Source organism: Myxocyprinus asiaticus, chromosome 29 (genome assembly GCF_019703515.2).
Source record: "Myxocyprinus asiaticus isolate MX2 ecotype Aquarium Trade chromosome 29, UBuf_Myxa_2, whole genome shotgun sequence".
Taxonomy (NCBI): Eukaryota; Metazoa; Chordata; class Actinopteri; order Cypriniformes; family Catostomidae; genus Myxocyprinus; species Myxocyprinus asiaticus.
The window spans coordinates 5547159-5569224 of NC_059372.1; the positions used below are offsets into that span (position 1 = coordinate 5547159).

General features: G+C 41.1%; 2 protein-coding genes across 3 annotated transcripts in view; both read left to right on the top strand.

Moving 5' to 3' along the window:
• LOC127420320 (zinc finger protein OZF-like) overlaps positions 1–17818 on the top strand; it is a 49389-nt gene extending 31571 nt beyond the window's left edge. For both annotated transcript variants that reach the window (XM_051662526.1, XM_051662525.1), the window contains exons 2-4: positions 1036–1106; positions 1203–1554; positions 13638–17818. In XM_051662526.1, the coding sequence (XP_051518486.1) occupies positions 1083–1106; positions 1203–1554; positions 13638–14734 (1473 nt within the window). In that variant the 5' untranslated portion in view covers positions 1036–1082 and the 3' untranslated portion in view covers positions 14735–17818. The remainder of the gene's footprint in view (positions 1–1035; positions 1107–1202; positions 1555–13637) is intronic.
• LOC127420192 (zinc finger protein 850-like) overlaps positions 1–22066 on the top strand; it is a 296445-nt gene that overhangs the window by 117543 nt on the left and 156836 nt on the right. The gene's annotated exons all lie outside the window — the stretch shown is intronic.

Here is a 22066-nt window from a genome sequence, read left to right on the forward strand (position 1 = left end):
TAAAGCCATTTTTACTACAGTATGATTTATTGTCTACAGTGTGTTTTTATTATAGATTAACTATGGTTAATTGTGTGGTTACTATGGTTTTACTATAAATACCATAGTTAAACTACCACAGTAACCATAGCTATGGTATTTCCTGTAAAAAAACACATAATTATGATTTTTATTATCACAGTTTTCATTTTCCTGTATTATTACGGACTCTGTGGTGGTACTTCAAATATCATGGTTAAAATATGGTTACTGTAGTAAAATCATGGTAAATTTATTGCGGGCGGAACGTAAAACAATTTCAGAAAAGAAAAAATCCCGCCCTGTCCTCTAAGAGGCTCCATAGAAATCTGAGAATATCATGATTAATTTCTGATATATGAGCTTGTTAAATTCAGCGGCTGATTGTAAATAAGTTACGTGAAGGTGAGAATATGTTGTATATATCCTTTTATAGGCTAATTTCAGGGTTTTCCTGGGTCAGAAAAGTAGGATTTGGCTTGGGGCCCCCATATTCTCAGAAACAGCCCTGTATATATATAAATTATAATAAAAAGAAGAATGAAGACAGTTTTTGCATTAGTAGGATTGGGTCAAGTGCTCATGAAAGAGATGCGTCTTTAGATGTTTCTTGAAGATGGCTAAAGAATCAGCTGCTCAGGTTGGGTTTAGCAGGTCGTTCCACCATCAAGGAACAGTTGAAGTGAAAGTCTGGGAAAGTGATTTTGTGCCCGTGTGAGATGGCAAAATGAGGTGCCGCTCACCCACTGATCTTTAGCTTCTGGATGGCACATAGACTTGAAGTAGTGAGTGTAGATAGGGGGGTGTGGAGACAGCGGAGTCAGTGGTTGTATATAATGTGGTCGAGTGACTGTGATGCTTGTGTGACGCTCCATGAAAACAGGTTTCAAAAGAGAAGCATATTTAGTGCTTGTGAAGTGGGAACATGAGATGAAAATTATCAAACTGATATTTTTGAGTATGATCAATCTCAGTCCATTAAATCATGATTTTTTAATATTGATGATTTCATCACAGAAATCTCTCAGCTGAAGAAAGAGGTGACGTCACTGAAGACAAATCTGATGGAGAGAGAGGACAGGTTACAGGTTAAACATTCATTTCATCCTTAAAGTTGAGATTGTAAGCTTTCAAATGATGTGATATGATGAACGGTACAGATGTGATTGTGTTGTGTTTGTCAGGAGCTGGAAAAGGTTTCCTGTCAATCTTCAGTGTGTGTGACTGATGGGACCTCCACAGAATGTCAGGATTCAGTGTGGAGCGGCAGAGATCAGTCCACACCACAGCGACTGCTGGACAAACTCTCTGAACAGAGATCCAGAGACACACAGGACTCACAGCTCACTTTACTCTGTTCTACTGATGGTAATCAGGGTGATCAAACCTCCACAGAGTCTCTGACTTCTGTCTGTAACACTGGAGAACAGCAGATGCTGCAGACACCAGTGAAGATTGAAGTGAAACTGGAGGAGATAAAAGAAGAAAACACTGAAGAGGAAAAACATAGAGAGGATGTTGATTTTATTCCTTCAGGTATGTTTCTTTCTTTAAAACAGCTCCGTTGTCTTTTAAAATGTTACATGTACTCCAGTGTTTCCTGCACCGCTGTTTAGAGGCGGAGCTGCACTGCTTCTGGATAAAAAAAAGAAAAGAAAAAAGTGCTGATGTGCACTTGCCATCAGAATTAAGAAAAAGACTGGATGCCGTAAAATAATAAATAAAGCACACATTTTTTCTATATTGCTTTCCTGTATGGGTTGGGTTTCTAGAACAAACATAAAGTCAGATGTTACGGGGCAACTCTCGTCTACAGGTGACCGCGAGCTACAAGCTGATGAGCAGCCGGTTCTGAGGGAACTTTCTACGTAAAAAACAAACTGAGAAAAATGATAAAAGTACAGGGTCACTACTGGGGCTGCAAAATTAATTGAAAAAATCGAAATAGCGAATTGAACTTTTGCTATTATTAAACTGGAAAGTGCTTCAATACAAGTAAATAATTAGTCTGCGTGCGCTACTCGCTTTAATCTCCTGTGACCTGAGCGTGACTGCTGTGTGCATTTTCCATTTCCTTTTTTGATTTGTAACTAGGAGCACCTGATAAACATGCACAAAAAATAAATAAATTCTAGAACAAATAATTTTCCTAAAAATGTATGCCCTCATATGAAGACAGTGAGACTAAGTTGTGACATTTTAAATAATACCAAGCTATAGAAAGTCAGATTTGATCAAATTGTTTATTATGTTTTCAGGAGTGTTGGTTATTCATGTTTTTCAGATGTTACAGACATTACAGCTGATTTTCTGCAGAGCTGCTTTGGAACGATGTAAATTGGGAAAAGCTGAAGCAAATATACACTGGTGGCCAAAAGTTTGGAATAATGTACAGATTTTGTTCTTATGGAAAGAAATTGGTTCTTTTATTCACCAAAGTGGCATTCAGCTGATCACAATATATAGTCAGGACATTAATAATGTGATAAATTACTATTACAATTTGAAAAAAATGTTCAGAACTTCTTAAACTTCTTCAAAGAGTTCTCATTAAAAAAATCCTCCACGTGCAGCTATGACAGCTTTGCAGATACTTGTTATTCTAGCTGTCAGTTTGTCCAGTAACTCAGGTGACATTTCACCCCACACTTCCTGTAGCACTTGCCATAGATGTGACTGTCTTGTCGGGCACTTCTAACACACCTTACAGTCTAGCTGATCCCACAAAAGCTCAATGGGGTTAAGATCCATAACACTCTTTTCCAATTATCTGTTGTCCAATGTCTGTGTATCTTTGCCCACTCTAACCTTTTCTTTTTGTTTTTCTGATTCAAAAGTGGCTTTTTCTTTGCAATTCTTCCCATAAGGCCTGCACCCCTGAGTCTTCTCTTTACTGTTGTACATGAAACTGGTGTTGAGCGGGTAGAATTCAATGAAGCTGTCAGCTGAGGACATGTGAGGTGTCTATTTCTCAAACTAGAGACTCTGATGTACTTATCCTCTTGTTTAGTTGTACATCTGGCCTTCCACATCTCTTTCTGTCCTTGTTAGAGCCAGTTGTCCTTTGTCTTTGAAGACTGTAGTGTACACCTTTGTATGAAATCTTCATTTTTTTTGGCAATTTCAAGCATTGTATAGCCTTCATTCCTCAAAACATTGATTGACTGATGAGTTTCTAGAGAAAGCTGTTTCTTTTTTGCCATTTTTGATCTAATATTGACCTTAAGACATGCCAGTCTATTGCATACTGTGGCAACTCAAAAACAATTTAGCGTATTTAGCAATTTCATTTAACGAACCAAATAGCTGGGGTGTGGGTAGCTCAGCGAGTTTTGACGCTGACTACCACCCCTGGAGTCACGAGTTTGAATCCAGGGCGTGCTGAGTGACTCAAGCCAGGTCTCCTAAGCAATCAAATTGGCCCGGTTGCTAGGGACAGTAGAGTCACATGGGGTAACTTCCTCGTTGTCGCTATAATGTGTGGTTCTCGTTCTCAGTGGGGTGCGTGGTGAGTTGTGCGTGGATGCCGTGGAGAATAGTGTGGGCCTCCACACGCGCTTTGAGGCGAGTTACTACACCACCACGAGGACTTAGAGTGAATTGGGAATTGGGCATTCCAAATTGGGGAGAAAAGGGGAGAAAAAAAACAAAAACGAACCAAATAGCTTTCAGCTGTGTTTGATATAATGGCAAGTGGTTTTCTAGTACCAAATTAGCAATTTAGCATGATTACTCAAGGATAAGGTTTTGGAGTGATGGCTGCTGGAAATGGGGCCTGTCTAGATTTGAATAGTTATGGTGCTGTTTTTTCACATAAGTAATGTCCTGACTATACATTGTGATCAGTTGAATGCCACTTTGGTGAATTAAAGTAGCAGTTTCCTTCCGAAACAGCAAAATCTGTACATTATTCCAAACTTTTGGCCACCAGTGTAAATACAAATAAAAATTATTTTACTTGGTTGGACTTTTATGCTACAGTGTTTTTTTCTACTTTGGCAACAAAATCTCAATGTTCTCTCTTTGCACAGTCAAACAAAGTGACAGCCAGTGATGAAGCATTTTACCAATCAGAAATTAGCTTAAATAATTCTGATTCAAAGTAATGGCTAGCATCATCCAATCACTGACAGCCATGTTAAAATAACATATAGCATTATAAATTATAAATCTTAGTACTGATTACCATTGTCCCATGTCTGCCAAACATGTTGAGTGGTCCAAACATCATCTGCAGCCTTAAACTGAACTTTTGGCCAGAAGTTTGGAGTAAATGCACTTGGCTTCATAGAAAAGCTTTAGGATGCTCCCTTGCTCCCTATTTTAGTGAATGACTTAACCTCCATTGTGCTGTCTGTCTTCACTGGTCTCAGAAGAGTTAGAAATGCACCTTATTTTCATCCTAACTCCATATAAATCCTCTGAAATGCACAGTAAATACAGGATTTCTAATGAAAAGCTAGCTCTTTTGTCCAGTGTAGTGGCCATTGTGCTTAACAGCGTGCCGTTTCGCGATGAATCGCTCAAATTTTAAAAATGGGCTATTGGATGAAACTAGAGACTCTTTTCTTTTGACTCAAACATGTTTCAATGTAAAAACTTATAGTTCACTAAAAAATTTAAATTCTCTCATCATTTACTCACCCTTATGCCATCCCAAATGTACACCAATCATCCAGAATATTAAAACCACCTGCCTAATATTGTGTAGGTCCCCCTCGTGCTGCCAAAACAGCCCCAACCCACATATCTGAATAGCATTCTGAGATGTTATTCTTCTCACCACAATTGTACAGAGCGGTTATCTGAGTTACCATAGACTTTGTCAGTTCAAACTAGTCTGGCTAGTCTCTGTTGACCTCTCTCATCAACAAGGCATTTTCATCCAGAATGGTTTTTTTGCACCATTTGCAATAAATTCTAGAGACTGTTGTGTCTGAAAATCCCAAATCAGCAAGTACAGAAATACTCAAACCAGTCCATCGTGAGCGGCAGTTCTGTGGATGAAACACCTTTTTGATGAGAGAATGGCCAGACTGGTTCGAACTGACAAAGTCTACAGTAACTCAGATAACCGCTCTGTGTACAACTGTGGTGAGAAGAATATCATCTCAGAATGCTATTCTGAGATGCGGATTGGCGCTGTTTTGGCGGCACGAGGGGGGACCTACACTATATTAGGCAGGTGGTTTTAATGTTGTGGCTGATCGGTGTATATTATAACTGTGGGTGCACCGAGGGTATTACGATTCACTGTTGTCTGCCCTGTGTTTTGCCTCTGTCATCTGTTCCCCCCGGACTACACTTCCCATAATCCCCTGCTCTGATCACTTCCAGCTGTTCCCCATTGGTTCTCACCTGTGTTTCATTTACCTCGTTATCTTTGTGTATATATTGCCCTGATGTTTGTTTTTCCTTTGTCAGTTGTTAATTGTTTGTCGCCTGTTCATGCTCCAGTTTCCGTCCCATTTGTTTACTTTCGTTTTACATCCTGTTTTGTATTTTGTTTTATCTTTATTAAAGTAGCTGCTCTTAGATCCTGCTCTTGTCATCTCCCTCAATTTGCAACAGTACAACTGACCACGACTGTTATGGATCTAGCGGCTTAATTTATTCAGTTGAGTCGAGCAAATTTACCCATCAGTGAATACTCGCATCTTTTCAGCACCGCTGCCAGATACACGGGATTTGCTGATTCCCACCTGAAATCTCTGTATCAAATCGGACTCATCGCACACCATTGGAGGGAGTTGTCAGCGACAGGAGACTATACATGGGAGGAATACGTGAGTTTAACTCTAGAAACTCTCGATTCAGAGGATCCTCCTCTCTCTACCCTGAACCCGGTTTCCAAGCCTCCCACGCCTGAGTCTACTCCACGTCATGTCACAGTCACGCCTGAGTCTGTTCCATGCCATGTCACAGCCATGCCTGAGTCTGCTCCATGCCATAAAGCCCCAGGCTATCCATCTCATGAACAGTTAAAACTGCCCCTTTGAGCAGTAATACACAGCTTAGTCTTTTTATATTATCCAACACATACAACCTCTTATGCCATTACATTCCCTTGCACTGTACATAACCGATTTGTATTTAGATTTGCACTACATATGTGTATGTGTGTGTGTGTGTATGTATGTATATGTATGTATATATATTCATATATGTGTATATGTGTGTGTGTGTGTATGTATGTGTATATGTATGTACAGGTGCATCTCAATAAATTAGAATGTTGTGGAAAAGTTCATTTATTTCAGTAATTCAACTCAAATTGTGAAACTCGTGTATTAAATAAATTCAATGCACACAGACTGAAGTAGTTTAAGTCTTTGGTTCTTTTAATTGTGATGATTTTGGCTCACATTTAACAAAAACCCACCAATTCACTATCTCAAAAAATTAGAATACATCATAAGACCAATAAAAAAACATTTTTAGTGAATTGTTGGCCTTCTGGAAAGTATGTTCATTTACTGTATATGTACTCAATACTTGGTAGGGGCTCCTTTTGCTTTAATTACTGCCTCAATTCGGTGTGGCATGGAGGTGATCAGTATGTGGCACTGCTGAGGTGGTATGGAAGCCCAGGTTTCTTTGACAGTGGCCTTCAGCTCATCTGCATTTTTTGGTCTCTTGTTTCTCATTTTCCTCTTGACAATACCCCATAGATTCTCTATGGGGTTCAGGTCTGGTGAGTTTGCTGGCCAGTCAAGCACACCAACACCATGGTCATTTAACCAACTTTTGGTGCTTTTGGCAGTGTGGACAGGTGCCAAATCCTGCTGGAAAATGAAATCAGCATCTTTAAAAAGCTGGTCAGCAGAAGGAAGCATGAAGTGCTCCAAAATGTCTTGGTAAACGGGTGCAGTGACTTTGGTTTTCAAAAAACACAATGGACCAAAACCAGCAGATGACATTGCATCCCAAATCATCACAGACTGTGGAAACTTAACACTGGACTTGAAGCAACTTGGGCTATGAGCTTCTCCACCCTTCCTCCAGACTCTAGGACCTTGGTTTCCAAATGAAATACAAAACTTGCTCTCATCTGAAAAGAGGACTTTGGACCACTGGGCAACAGTCCAGTTCTTCTTCTCCTTAGCCCAGGTAAGACGCCTCTGACGTTGTCTGTGGTTCAGGAGTGGCTTAACAAGAGGAATACGACAACTGTAGCCAAATTCCTTGACATGTCTGTATGTGGTGGCTCTTGATGCCTTGACCCCAGCCTCAGTCCATTCCTTGTGAAGTTCACCCAAATTCTTGAATCGATTTTGCTTGACAATCCTCATAAGGCTGCGGTTCTCTCGGTTGGTTGTGCATCTTTTTCTTCCACACTTTTTCCTTCCACTCAACTTTCTGTTAACATGCTTGGATACAGCACTCTGTGAACAGCCAGCTTCTTTGGCAATGAATGTTTGTGGCTTACCCTCCTTGTGAAGGGTGTCAATTATTGTCTTCTGGACAACTGTCAGATCAGCAGTCTTCCCCATGATTGTGTAGCCTAGTGAACCAAACTGAGAGACCATTTTGAAGGCTCAGGAAACCTTTGCAGGTGTTTTGAGTTGATTAGCTGATTGGCATGTCACCATATTCTAATTTTTTGAGATAGTGAATTGGTGGGTTTTTGTTAAATGTGAGCCAAAATCATCACAATTAAAAGAACCAAAGACTTAAACAACTTCAGTCTGTGTGCATTGAATTTATTTAATACACGAGTTTCACAATTTGAGTTGAATTACTGAAATAAATGAACTTTTCCACGACATTCTAATTTATTGAGATGCACCTGTATATGTGTATGTATGTGTGTGTGTGTGTGTGTGTGTGTATATATATATATATATATATATATATATATATATATATATATATATATATATATATATATATATATGTATGTATGTATGTATGTATGTCTATTGTTTATTCTATATATACTTTTTTCTTTTCAATATTTATCTATTTGTTATTCAATTTTAATTATTTTTTAAAAGTCTTGTTGCTGTTTTTGTATTGTTGTGTACTGGAAGCTCCTGTCACCAAGACAAATTCCTTGTATGTGTAAGCATACTTGGCAATAAAGCTCATTCTGATTCTGATTCTGATATCACAGCCATGCCTGAGTCTGCTCCATGGCATGTGACAGCCATGCCTGAGTCTGCTCCATGCCATGTGACAGCCATGCCTGAGTCTCCTCCACGCCAAATCACAGCCACATCTGAGTCTGCTCCACGCCAAGTCACAGCCACGTCTGAGTCTGCTCCACGCCATGTCACAGCCCAGCCTTCCACGACTCCTTGCTCCAAGCCTTCTGCGGCCCCTGTCTCGAAGCCCTTCACGGCCCCGGTCTCCAAGTTGAATTATCCACCACTGATGTCTGTGTGTAGGGCCACGAAGACCCGTCCTCACAAACTGTCAGTGCCCATGCCTGCCACGGCCAATGAGCCAACACCCACACCTGCCACGGCCAATGAGCCAACGAAGCTTCGTCCATCCCAGAGCCAGCGTTGCCAGCCTCGTCCGTCTCAGAGTCTGCGTTGCCAGCCTCGCCCGTCCCAGAGCCTGCGTTGCCAGCCTCGCCCGTCCCAGAGCCTGCGTTGCCAGCCTCGCCCGTTCCAGAGTCTGCGTTGCCAGCCTCGTCCATCCCAGAGCCTGCGCTGCCAACTTTGGCCTCCCGGAGGAGGAGGACGAGAAAGGCTTCTGTTCCCAAGTCTCTGCCCATGTTCACGACCACAGAGGTCGTTTCCAAGTCTCTGCCCATGTTCACGACCACAGAGGTCATCTTCGAGTCTCTGCCTATGCCTGTGACCACAGAGGTCATTCCTGAGTCTCTTGTCTACGCCCACGACCACAGAGGTCGTCTCCGAGTCTCTGCCCATGTATACGACCATTGAGGTCGTTTCCAAGTCTCTGCCCATGTTCACGATGACAGAGGTCACCTCCGAGTCTCTGCCCATGTTCACGACTACAGAGGTCATCTCCGAGTCTCTGCCCATGTACACGACCATGGAGGTCATTTCCAAGTCTCTGCCCATGTTCACGACCACAGAGGTCGTCTCCGAGTCTCTGCCTATGCCCACGACCACGGAGATCATTCCCGAGTCTCAGTCCATGCCCATGACCACGGAGGTTGTTCCCGAGTCTCTGTCCATGCAGAAGACTACAGAGGTCGCTCCCGAGACTGAGGTCATTTCACAGTCATTCTGGACTCCTAATCTCGAGCCTACCACGGTTCTGCCTTCCATGGCTTTGCCCCTCGAGCCACCTACGGCTCCACCTGCCACGGCTCCGCCTCTCGTGCCTGCCACGGCTCCACCTCCCACGGCTCCGCCTTCCATGGCTTCATCCCTCGAGCCTTCTCTGGCTCCGCCTTCCATGGCTTCGCCCCTCGAGCCTCCTACGGCTCCGCCCTCAGAGTCTTCCACGGTTCCAGTCACTAGTCTGTGGTCACCACTCAGGCCTCCTGACCCTGTTTCAGCTCTGTGGCCATCAGCCAGGCCTCCTGATCCAGTCCCTACCCTGAGGTGGTCTCCCTGCTCTCATGGCCATCTGCCTGATCTGCTCTGGTCTCCTGGGTCCCCTGGCCATCCACCTGATCTGGTCTCCCGGGTCTCCTGGCCATCCACCTAATCTGCTATGGTCTACTGGGTCCCCTGGCCGTCCGCCTGATCTGCTCTGGTCTTCTGGGTCTCCTGTTTCCTTGGTCCCCTGGTCGTCCGCCTGATCTGCCCTGGTTTCCTTGGCCCCATGGTCGGCCACCTGATCTACCCTGGCTTTCTTGGTCCCCTGGTCATCTGCCTGGTCTGCCCTGGTTTTCTTGGTCTCCTGGTCATCCGCCTGACCTGCCCTGGTTTCCTTGGTATCATGCTCATCTGCCTGATCTGATCTGATCTGGTCTCCTGGGTCCTTTGACCACCAGCTTGTTCTGTTACAATGATATTTAGCCATTAATTTGACTTCTTTAATATTTCTAAACACACAGTTATAATTAGTGGTGCAGGAAATCAGGAAATTTGATGCCGATACAATCTATAATTTTTTAACACTAAGATGGGCCGATACCGATTTTTTTAAAAAGTGCCCTTTGACACACTTTTGCAAGTTATATGCTGCAGTTATATGTTTATGCCTCACACAGAAAAATTACAGTAACACTTTACAAAAAGTTTCCATTTGGTAACATTATGTAACAACATTACTGTAGTTAACATGAACTAATGAACTTAATGTTAGTTACAACATATACTAATACATTTTTAAAATCAAAAGTTGTATTAGTTAATGCACATTAATGCACTACGAACTAATATGAACTAACAATGAACAATTGTATTTTTATTAACTAACATTATGATTAATAAATGCTATGAAAAAATATATTGCTCATTGTTTGTTCATGATACCTAATGCATCAACTAACGTTAAAGAAATGAAACCTTTTTATTAAGTGTTACCAAAATTACACTAAAATTACATTAATTGTGAATTGCTAACATTTATTATCTGGTGGCGTATCGAGTTGTTCTAGAGTGGATGCTCAAAGGTGAAAGAATTGGTCAAAGGAACAGGAAAGATCTTCCGGCCTGTGTTGTTAGAGCCATATGAGAACAATACGCATTCGGACTGATGTGATAATGTTAAATTGTAAATAATAATTAGTGTTTAGTTTTAAGTTTTGTAATACATTTTGGATTTTGTAAATACAATTCTGTTACTCAACACATTTGTTTTTCACATTATTGGCAGTTCACTACACATAAGTATTATTGGTATTACATAACTAGTACCTCAAGGAATAGAACATAAACATCTTGCTCTTACTTGACCTATATTATATCATTGTAATATAACTGAAGCTATCTATCTATTATGGTACTGTTCCACATTACACATTTTCGGTTCCACCTATAAGAAGCAAAGACATATGTGACGAGGAGGAGGACATGGCCGAGCCGTGAGGGTACACGGCTGGCGCTGAGTCACTTAATCAGCGGGAGAGAAAGATAAAGGGGAGCCGGAGACACCAGTTTGAGAGAGAGACACACGTGGCTGTGTGTGTTTATCTTGTGTTTAATGTTGTTTTAAGTTGATTTATGACATTTAAGCTGTTGTGCCGCCCGCCTGAGGAGAAGGGGCTGTCATTCACCAGAGGATGGATTGGCTGAGGCCCAGGCGACACCGTGTCCGGGGACTGGCAAGCAAGCTTTTCTCACTCTCTCTGTGTCGTTCCCGCTCGCCCTTTCCCTCTCCCTCCCCTCATCTCTCCGCAGGTTCCCAGGAGGCGGGGTGGACCATCGGCTGGCAGAACGGCCAGAAGGGCAGCGTCTCCCCTCCAGAGATGGGTGGGGGGAGTAAGCCAGTCCAGATGGCACCCCAGCCTGAATCTGTCGGGGGAGGAGTGTGACGAGGAGAAGGGCGTGGCCGGGCCATGAGGATGCACGGCCGGCACTGAGTCACTTAATCAGCGGGAGAGAGAGCAAAAGGGAAGCCAGAGACGCCAGTTCAAGACTGCTGTGTTTGTGCGTCTTGTGTTTTATGTTGTTTTAAGTTGATTTATGACATAAAAGTTATGTTGACCACCTCCAACTTTCTGAGCTCCTGGTCAGAGTACTCAGGTTCAAATAAATATGGCTGTGCAAAAACTTGTATCTCCTCTTCTCCTCTTAAATCAAAATCTTCTGACATCTTTGTTTAAATTTGCTTCAATTTGTTTACGCCGTTCAGTCTGTACAGCGTTCCTCCTACTCAGTTGTAAACAGCGCTGCTCTTCCGGGTATGTCGCACATGCGTCACTTCTCGCGTGAACATGCCAATGCGAATGCATCACATGAGAGACCTCGTGACCTCAGACCTATCGTGAGCACGCATACTGCTGCTTACCCTGAAGCGATGATTTATAGTTAAAAAGTACTTAAATATTTATTTTTTTCTCATCAAAAGCGATCATATTGCTTTATAAGGCATTCATTTAACCACTGCATTCGTATGAATGATATTAATGCTGACTGCCTGTGCTTTTTGGACCATAAAAAATCGTGCTACCATCCACATTCATTATAAGTACCTACCGAGCTGAGATATTTTTCTATTTCTCTTCAAATGTGTTCTGCTGAAGAAAGGAAGTCATATACAGTACATCTGGGATGGCATGAGGGTGAGTAAATGATGAGAGATTTTTCATTTTTGGGTGAACTATCCCTTTAAAATCACGATCGTTTCTGGAGACAGCAGTGGCAAGATGTACAGTGAAAAAGAAGTTACATTTTGGTTTGTTTTCACCCAAAACCAATTGGATCACTTCAGAAGACATTGATTAAACCACTGGAGCTTCAGAATTTTAATCCCCATTCACTTGCACTGTATGGACATACAGAGTTGAGATTATAAGATAAAAATCTTCTTTAGTTTTCCAGAAGAAAGTCATGCACATCTAGGATGGCATGAGGGTGAGTAAATGATAGGGCTGGGTGATATAGCCAAAAATATTATCACAATATTCTTTTTCATATCGTTTGATATCGATATTTATCACGATATACATTCACATTTGCAATTTGCAAATGTTTTCATTTTTTTCCAAGTTGTCAGAAGAATTTTTTTATATATCCTAACAGTAAAAATACTAAAAACAAAAACTGAATTGGGGGCCCAGAGACAGCCAAAGCAGTTATGTCTGATGGATCTTCTAACAAAATATTCTAATATTTTATGCAGTTTATCAATCGAGTGCAGTTGGATATGAATGTTAAAAGACCATCTGTTCGTTTTGAAGCTTAATAACATCAGTCCAATTTGCTTGAATATTTTACATTCAGATTACATATTTTGTATATCATTTTTATTCAGGTACTCAAGTATGGGTGCACAGAAGCCCTTGTGACTGAGGAATGATACTGTATTGGGTTCAGAGTTATCCCCTGAGAGAAAATGTAGATGTCTGAATTGCCCATTTTATTATTTTCATTAAAGTGAGAAAGACTAGGCTCCCAACTAATAACTAATAATATTTCTTATTTTATTGATTAATAAAGCTAAATTTAGAAGGAAAAAACGTTATGGTCTAAAGGCGCTCTGAACCACGTTAACTTATGCGGCGCCTCATGTTTACTCACAGGTGGGGAAAAGAGGCAACACATGCAAAGTGGGACAGGACATAAATGAAGCATGTTTGGTGCTAGAGAAAAATATTTAAGAATACAGCGCAGAAAGATCAGATCTTGTGTATACAGCACTGTTTTGTTGCGCTGTTCACTAGAGATGATGAGAGGGCGCAACCATCGTCATCATGTCTTGCAGTCCAGATGGAATCAATCCGGGGTCTGGGCTGTGACCGGCATAGCCTAATCTAGCAAGGCAGCTAACGTTAGCAACTTAATGCAGTCTGAGAAAGCCAAACTGCTTGCTAAGCGCGTTATATTTAGCTAATGTACTCCAGATTCATTTAAATTAACTTTTGTGTAATTCCGCTACAAATTTATATACAAATCTTAAGTAACCCTCATGACACCGTGTATTTGTGTACATGGGAAATTGTTCTGCCATTAAATTAGGGTTCAATTTGATTATTTAATTTGTCCCTCTTGAATTGATTTGTCAATTTACTGTGTTCATTGCAGATCTGATGGAAGTAAAAGAGGAAAGTCAAGAGCTGAAAGAAGTGGAGGAGAAACTTCAGTATCAGGGTGGCTCAAAGACTAAGAAGAATTTCTCAACAAAAAAGCCTCAAAGAAGAGCAGCCAAAAATACTTTCACCTGCTCTCAGTGTGGAAAGAGTTTCACATGTTTGAGCCATCTTAATAGACACATGAGGGTTCACACAGGAGAAAGACCTTACAAGTGCAATCAGTGTGGAAAAAGTTTCTCATCTGTATACTATTTCAAGGATCATCTCCGCTTTCACTCTGGAGAAAAAACATTTGAATGTGATCTTTGTGGTAAAACATTTGTTTTGAATTCAGTCCTAAAACAACATCTGAAAACACACACAAATGAGAAGCCTAAGTGTTCTTTTTGTGGAAAGAGTTTTGCATGCCTGTCCAATTTAAAAGAGCACCAGACAATACATACCGGTGTGAGCGCTCATATGTGCCTTGATTGTGGAAAGATCTTTACAACAGCCGGCAATTTGAAACAGCACCAAAGAATTCATACTGGAGAAAAACCTTACAAGTGCTCACACTGTGGAAAGAGTTTCACTCAGTCACAAGACCTGAAAAAACACAAGAGAATTCATACTGGAGAAAACCCCTACAAGTGCTCACACTGTGGAAAGAGTTTCACTTTGTCACAAGACCTGAAAAAACACAAGAGAATCCATACTGGAGAAAAACCGTACATTTGCTCACACTGTGGAAAGAGTTTCACTCAGTCACAAACTCTGAAAACACATGAGAGAATCCATACTGGAGAAAAGCCGTACATTTGCTCACACTGTGGAAAGAGTTTCTCTCAGTCACAAAACCTGAAAACACATGAGAGAATCCATACTGGAGAAAAACCATACATTTGCTCACACTGTGGAAAGAGTTTCACTCTGTCACAAAACCTGAAAACACACGAGAGAATTCATACTGGAGAGAAACCATACCACTGCTCTTCATGTGGGAAAAGTTTAAGAGCAGCAAGTGCTCTATGGAAACATGTAAAAAAGAATTGCCAAAGTAGTCCCAGTGAGCAAAAATCATCTTCAGGTCCAACAAGATCAAGTAAATAGTTGGAAATTCAGATAAACACAAAGACCCTGATACAACACTACATCACCCAGACGTCTATTTAATGTGTGTTTACGTCGTTACATTTTTTTTTTGGGTTGTTTGCTCATCTGCAATATTTCTATATGATGTTTCCTCTCGTATGTCAATAAGACATTCAGCAGATGTCTTTAAGATGTTTATGATTTAGAATTTTTGGAAATCTGATCTTTCTAAGATGTTCAGCAGATGTTAACTGGGGGTTTTCACACTGACAGTTTAATCCAAAATATAGCACAGTTCGTTAGAAAAGTTGGTAATGCGAAAGCTGTTTTGAAGACCATGATTCCTAACCTGGGACTACATTTAGGAGGTTGTCTGAGTTTGTATTGCAATGGAACTTTGGCATGGTTCGCATGAGTGAGAAAGCAAACTGTACTCAGGCCCACACTTGTTCAGGAAGTAAAATAAATTGTGCATGTGTTTAAGCATAATGACATTATCAATTGCACAAAACCAAACACACATGTGCACCGTGAGTGGAGGGGACCGCTTTTGGACACAAAAGAGACGAGGTGCCTTTTATATACATGCGCGAGTGAGCTTGCAATCTGTGTTTTAATAACTGTGTTATTAAAAAAGATGGTGAGCATCAGATATAGTTACTTTCTTGGATATCTACAGCTGCTGAATTACAGAATGCGACACACAGAGGCACAAGTGTTGTTCACTCTGGTGCGCATAATGATGGCAAATTAATAAAAGACACAAATATAGAGACCTACGTTGTGTTCTCCATCATGTGCAGGTTTGTGATGATGCAAGTTGATGATGGAAATGCAACAGGGTTCAACAGAATAGATAGATAGAGGCACAAATTACCTTCTGTAGTGCTCCCTGTTGCACAGATGTAGGATTAGTCTACTGCTGAAGGTGCTCCTCGTTTCATCAAGCATGCCAAATAGGGTGTGAGATATATTGCCCTTGATGGTCAGAAATTTAGACATTCTCTTCTCAGCAACCACCTCCAGAGGGTCTAGGTCCACCCCAATGACAGAGCCTGCCTTCCTAATGAGCTTATTCAGCCGGTTAACTTCTCCAGCTTTAGCCCCAGCACACCACAGCATAGAACAAAGAGCTGGCGATGACAGATTGATAGAACATCTGAAGCATCTTATCACACACTGAAGGACCAGAGTCTACTTAATAAGAAAAGAGGGCTCTGACCCTTCTTACAGGTTGCTTCTGTGTGTTTAGTCCAATCAAGTCTGTCATCAATGTGAACCCCCAGGTACTAATATGAGTCCATTATCTCCACGTTACAGCAATGTATACAGACAGGAAAGGGTTGGTCCTTTTTTCTCAAGTCGATTACCAGTTTATTGTTTTTGTGACGTTGAGTTGCAGGTGGTTTGCTCCACACCACTCCATGAAGCTGTGTCCTATACTCAGTCCCCTGTCCACCCTCAATACTGCCTACAACAGCAGAGTCATCCGAAAACTTCTGCAGGTGGCATAACTTTGTGTTGTACCTAAAGTCTGAAGTGTAGAGTATGAACAGAAATGGAGATAGGACAGTTCCTTGAGGAGCACCTGTGTTGCTAATCACCTGCTGGGACACACTGTTCCTCAGCCTCAAAAACTGAGCTTGTGAGGAAATCTGTGACCCAGGAAATCATGGGGCTGTCAAACCACATTTCTTCTAGTTTCCTTTCTAGTAATGCTGGTTGAATGGTGTTGAAGGCACTGGAGAAGTCAAAGAACATAACCCTCACAGAGCTGCTGGCCCTATTCAAGTGTGAGTAGACCCTCTGAAGCATATAGGTTATTGCATCATCCACCCCCACCTGGGGGCAGTAAGCCTTCTCATCTCCCTCCTAACCTGATCCTCCGTGATAGTCAGTCCCACCTGGGGGGAGTCAGAAATCATGAATGTGTGTGAGGGAGGAAGCTGTGGGCGTTGTCGGTTTGAATGACTGCTGAGCACTGTCGGCAGACGCAGTGGAGTTGCTGTGGGGCAATGGGTGATAGAGTGTAGCACTGGGTTCCGAGTCAAACTTATTGTAAAACTGATTCAGCTTGTCAGCCATCTCCAAGTTACACCCCCTGACTGTTTGAAGCCAGTAATTTCCCTCATACCACTCCAAACGTCTTTAACCCTATTCTTCCGCAGCTTTTCCTCCAGTTTTCTCCTATAGGTGTCCTTACTCTCCTTCAGCTTCCATTTGAGTTCCTTTTGTATTTGCCTCACCTCCTCCTTTGTTTCCTCTCCTGAAGGCTCTTTTCTTGTCATTTAATATAGCCTTCAATTCACTGGTAATCCACGGCTTGTTGTTGGGGAAGCAACAAACTTTACTGGTGGGAATGATATTATGAACACAGAAGTTGATGTATTTAGTTACACAGTCTACTATGCTGTCGATGTCATCCCCGTGTTGTTCGCACAGCACATCCCAGTCAGTGATCTCCAGGGTGCCACACAGATCTTCAACCCCATCTTGGGTCCATCTCTTCACTGTCCTAGTAGTCACAAGTTGACACTGAACAACAGGCTTGTAGAGTGATGTGAGCAGGACCAGGTTGTGATATGATTTTCCAAGTGGGGGGAGGACAGTGGAGTTATAAGCCTCCTTAACATTGGCATACAGTAAGTCCAGTGTTCTGTTCTCTCTGGTTGAACATTTCTCATTATTTAAAAGTATGTAGAATTGATGAAAGAGAGACATGGTTGAAGTCTCCTGAAATGGCAATGAAAGCATTTGGTTGTTGTCTTTGGATTCTGGCTGTGACTGTGTGTATGACGTCACACGCTGCCTCCATGCTTTCCGTAGGGGAATGTAAACCGCAACAAAGATAGTAGATGTAAACTCCCATGGCAGATAAAAAGGATGCATTCCTATGGCAATCGGTTCAGTTTCTAGGCTACAGAATCTTTCGTTAACAAACAGTAGATTGCCTAGGATTGCATCATCTGCTGTTAACAAACACTGCGAGCCCCCCTCCTTTCTGTAACACATGCTTATGGACCAGATATCAGAAGCTAGGATTCAGCTTTGGCGAGAGAGAGTGCGCAGAACAGGGGGGTGAATAACCAGTTCAATTTTAAGGTAAGTATATTTTAAATGAATTTCTCTTTTCTCAAAGGGGGGGGGGGGGGGGTCAGGTCAAGATCACAATACAGTGTGAATACAATTAGACATTAAATGTGATTTAAATATTTAGACTCTTGAAAGTGTCTCTTCAAGTGACACTTTGGTTTCTTTTTTTCCAGAGAAAAACAATGAAAATCCCATGAAAAGGTATGTATGAACTTCCTGTTCAATTTCAATAAATGTTTAAATTTTCTCTTTATTATTCAGTTGAATCAACTTCAAATATTAACTCTTGTAACATGAATACTCTCAAAGTTCCCTTCAGATACATTTAACACATTCAACATATGAACAGTATATCACAGTATTGAAAATAAATATATAAAACAATCCAATGTTCACAGTTAATGAATTGTTTACAATAAACCACTAAAATGTCAAAACTCTGGTTAGTTTCACTCTCCTACAAGAATAGTTCAATTAATCCGTTTCAATATGATTCTTTTTTGACAAATGAATCAACTCAATAACTGTCAGTTATTTGACTCAGTAGGCTCATTAGATCAGTTCAATAGGTCAGTTCAGGTAATTGACTCTTTTGAATGAATCAGTTCAGGTAATCGACTCTTTTGAATGAATCAATTATTGTGAGGTTCAATGTTCAAAGTAAAATGAATGGCACACTCAATGGCACAATTGATTCAATTCTCAGGTTACAGATTAATTTGGTTGGCTCGCCGTGTCCAAACAACGTTTTACACATCAAGAGTGCATTCAATGTCCGGACAAGATCACATGCAACATCATGGAATCACAGAAGTTGTCACATCAGTGGAACACACGCTCGATGGAGCCAAAAAAAAAAAAAAAAAGAAACGGCCTTGCATAACACAAAGCAAAAAGATTCATTAATCATCTTTTCACATAAAACAACTTATAATAACATATAATCAACTCATAATACAATATTCAGTTTTGCAGATCAAACACTTCAAATGTTTTACAATACATGAAACATATCTGAATCTTGTATCATTTAATTTCTATTTCAAATAAAATCATTTGTTCTCACTCAATGTCTCTGTATTCTCTTTGTTCAATTTTTTTCAAAATAAATGGCCTAACTCTGGTGCATGATTAATTAGCATTGCGTGATAAGCATGGTCACACAAATGTTGGCGATTCATGATCTTATTATCACAGTCGACATCCATCCATCTCAATTTCCTCATTTTTATCAATAATGTTTTTCTAAATAGATATTTTGGAGGATTTCACTCACCAAGGATTATCTTTTTTAGATCGCACATACGCGCAGAGAATATTCTCGAAGCGCTGTATTCGGCCTTCACAATCTCAAATTTTTCCGTGTTTCCAAGTTATTCTTGTGCATGTTAGCGTCGAGAATCTTCGATCAGGGTTTCACCATCTCATATCAGTTTTCATCAGTTCTCAGTGTCGTTGATTTACAGCACTGATGATTTCGTCAGACGCTTTAAACGGAGAAAAGTTTCACTCAACATTTCAATATACAGGTGCATCTCAATAAATTAGAATGTCGTGGAAAAGTTCATTTATTTCAGTAATTCAACTCAAATTGTGAAACTCGTGTATTAAATAAATTCAATGCACACAGACTGAAGTAGTTTAAGTCTTTGGTTCTTTTAATTGTGATGATTTTGGCTCACATTTAACAAAAACCCACCAATTCACTATCTCAACAAATTAGAATACATCATAAGACCAATAAAAAAAAACATTTTTAGTGAATTGTTGGCCTTCTGGAAAGTATGTTCATTTACTGTATATGTACTCAATACTTGGTAGGGGCTCCTTTTGCTTTAATTACTGCCTCAATTCGGCGTGGCATGGAGGTGATCAGTTTGTGGCACTGCTGAGGTGGTATGGAAGCCCAGGTTTCTTTGACAGTGGCCTTCAGCTCATCTGCATTTTTTGGTCTCTTGTTTCTCATTTTCCTCTTGACAATACCCCATAGATTCTCTATGGGGTTCAGGTCTGGTGAGTTTGCTGGCCAGTCAAGCACACCAACACCATGGTCATTTAACCAACTTTTGGTGCTTTTGGCAGTGTGGGCAGCTGCCAAATCCTGCTGGAAAATGAAATCAGCATCTTTAAAAAGCTGGTCAGCAGAAGGAAGCATGAAGTGCTCCAAAATTTCTTGGTAAACGGGTGCAGTGACTTTGGTTTTCAAAAAACACAATGGACCAACACCAGTAGATGACATTGCACCCCAAATCATCACAGACTGTGGAAACTTAACACTGGACTTCAAGCAACTTGGGCTATGAGCTTCTCCACCCTTCCTCCAGACTCTAGGACCTTGGTTTCCAAATGAAATACAAAACTTGCTCTCATCTGAAAAGAGGACTTTGGACCACTGGGCAACAGTCCAGTTCTTCTTCTCCTTAGCCCAGGTAAGATGCCTCTGACGTTGTCTGTGGTTCAGGAGTGGCTTAACAAGAGGAATACGACAACTGTAGCCAAATTCCTTGACACGTCTGTGTGTGGTGGCTCTTGATGCCTTGACCCCAGCCTCAGTCCATCCCTTGTGAAGTTCACCCAAATTCTTGAATCGATTTTGCTTGACAGTCATAAGGCTGCGGTTCTCTCGGTTGGTTGTGCATCTTTTTCTTCCACACTTTTTCCTTCCACTCAACTTTCTGTTAACATGCTTGGATACAGCACTCTGTGAACAGCCAGCTTCTTTGGCAATGAATGTTTGTGGCTTACCCTCCTTGTGAAGGGTGTCAGTGATTGTCTTCTGGACAACTGTCAGATCAGCAGTCTTCCCCATGATTGTGTAGCCTAGTGACCCAAACTGAGAGACCATTTTGAAGGCTCAGGAAACCTTTGCAGGTGTTTTGAGTTGATTAGCTGATTGGCATGTCACCATATTCTAATTTTTTGAGATAGTGAATTGGTGGGTTTTTGTTAAATTTGAGCCAAAATCATCACAATTAAAAGAACAAAAGACTTAAACTACTTCAGTCTGTGTGCATTGAATTGATTTAATACACGAGTTTCACAATTTGAGTTGAATTACTGAAATAAATGAACTTTTCCACGACATTCTAATTTATTGAGATGCACCTGTACTTTAGAATTAGTGATACTCATTTTTAATCTAATCTTAATCTAATCTCATCTACACTCTTGTTTTCTATTGGATGACATTCATTTCCAAGTCACCGTCATTGGTTCTCATCATCATATTTGAGAATGAGAGTTGAAAAATATATGAATTTTTATCTCTTTTTTTTCTCAATTTAATTCAGTTCACTCCCTAGTAACCTGGATTACAGTTCCTCTTACTGCTTGTAGCTGTGTCTCTCTCTGCCTGCACTGTTTGAAAATAATTTACTGTAGCGTTAGAGTATGTTCATGCAGCCACATCTCAGTAAAGCACATAATCCTGCATTCCCTATATTCCCTCTGACTCCTCACCAGCGCTGGCAGCTTGTCCATCTTCACAGAGCTGCTGTAGCTGGCTACCATTAGAACGGTGCCAATGAGCACGAATCATGAGTAGTCTGAAACCAGTCCAACGCTGCGAGGGGCACCAGGAACAATCGCTCTCGGATTCGGGCAGCAGCAAATGTCCCCAGTGTGAAAACCACCTTAGGTTGCAATGCTTTCCAGATAAAAACATCTAAAACGGACATCTCAGTGATGTACGTGTGCTATCTGGGGATGGAATTTCTCACAAAAGAGAAAAGGATACTTCAGGAAGGTCTTTGTATTAATTGAGAAAACATGTTTGTGCGTGTGGATTACAGTACTGTGCAAAAGTTTTAGACACTTCAGAATAATGCTGTAGAGTAAACAATGTTGTCCACCTTGATCGTGATTGACCGTGCCGCCCTTTCACCTATGGTGCTGCCCTAGGCAACAACCTAGTTCACCTGTGACTAGTAATGGCCTTGTATGAAAGCTTCAAAAGATTCAGTGGCCATCCAGCGTTCTGTGGGGCTGCACGGGGCAGGGCGCTCCCTCTGCTGACATGAGACACATGTAGCATTTTCGGGACAGTTTAGTTCTCTGTTCAGTTAAATTTCAAATTAATTTCTCTGTTCATCTCATTAAAAATGAGATGTTTTTTATCTGATGTCACTATTAAAGCCCATCCTTCATAATCTGAGGATGTGTCAAGTGTTTGATTTGCACTGACTAACATTAGCATGTGCATGTGCAGTTTATATATTCACATTATACAGCTTTCTCCATTTACAGTAACATTAATTA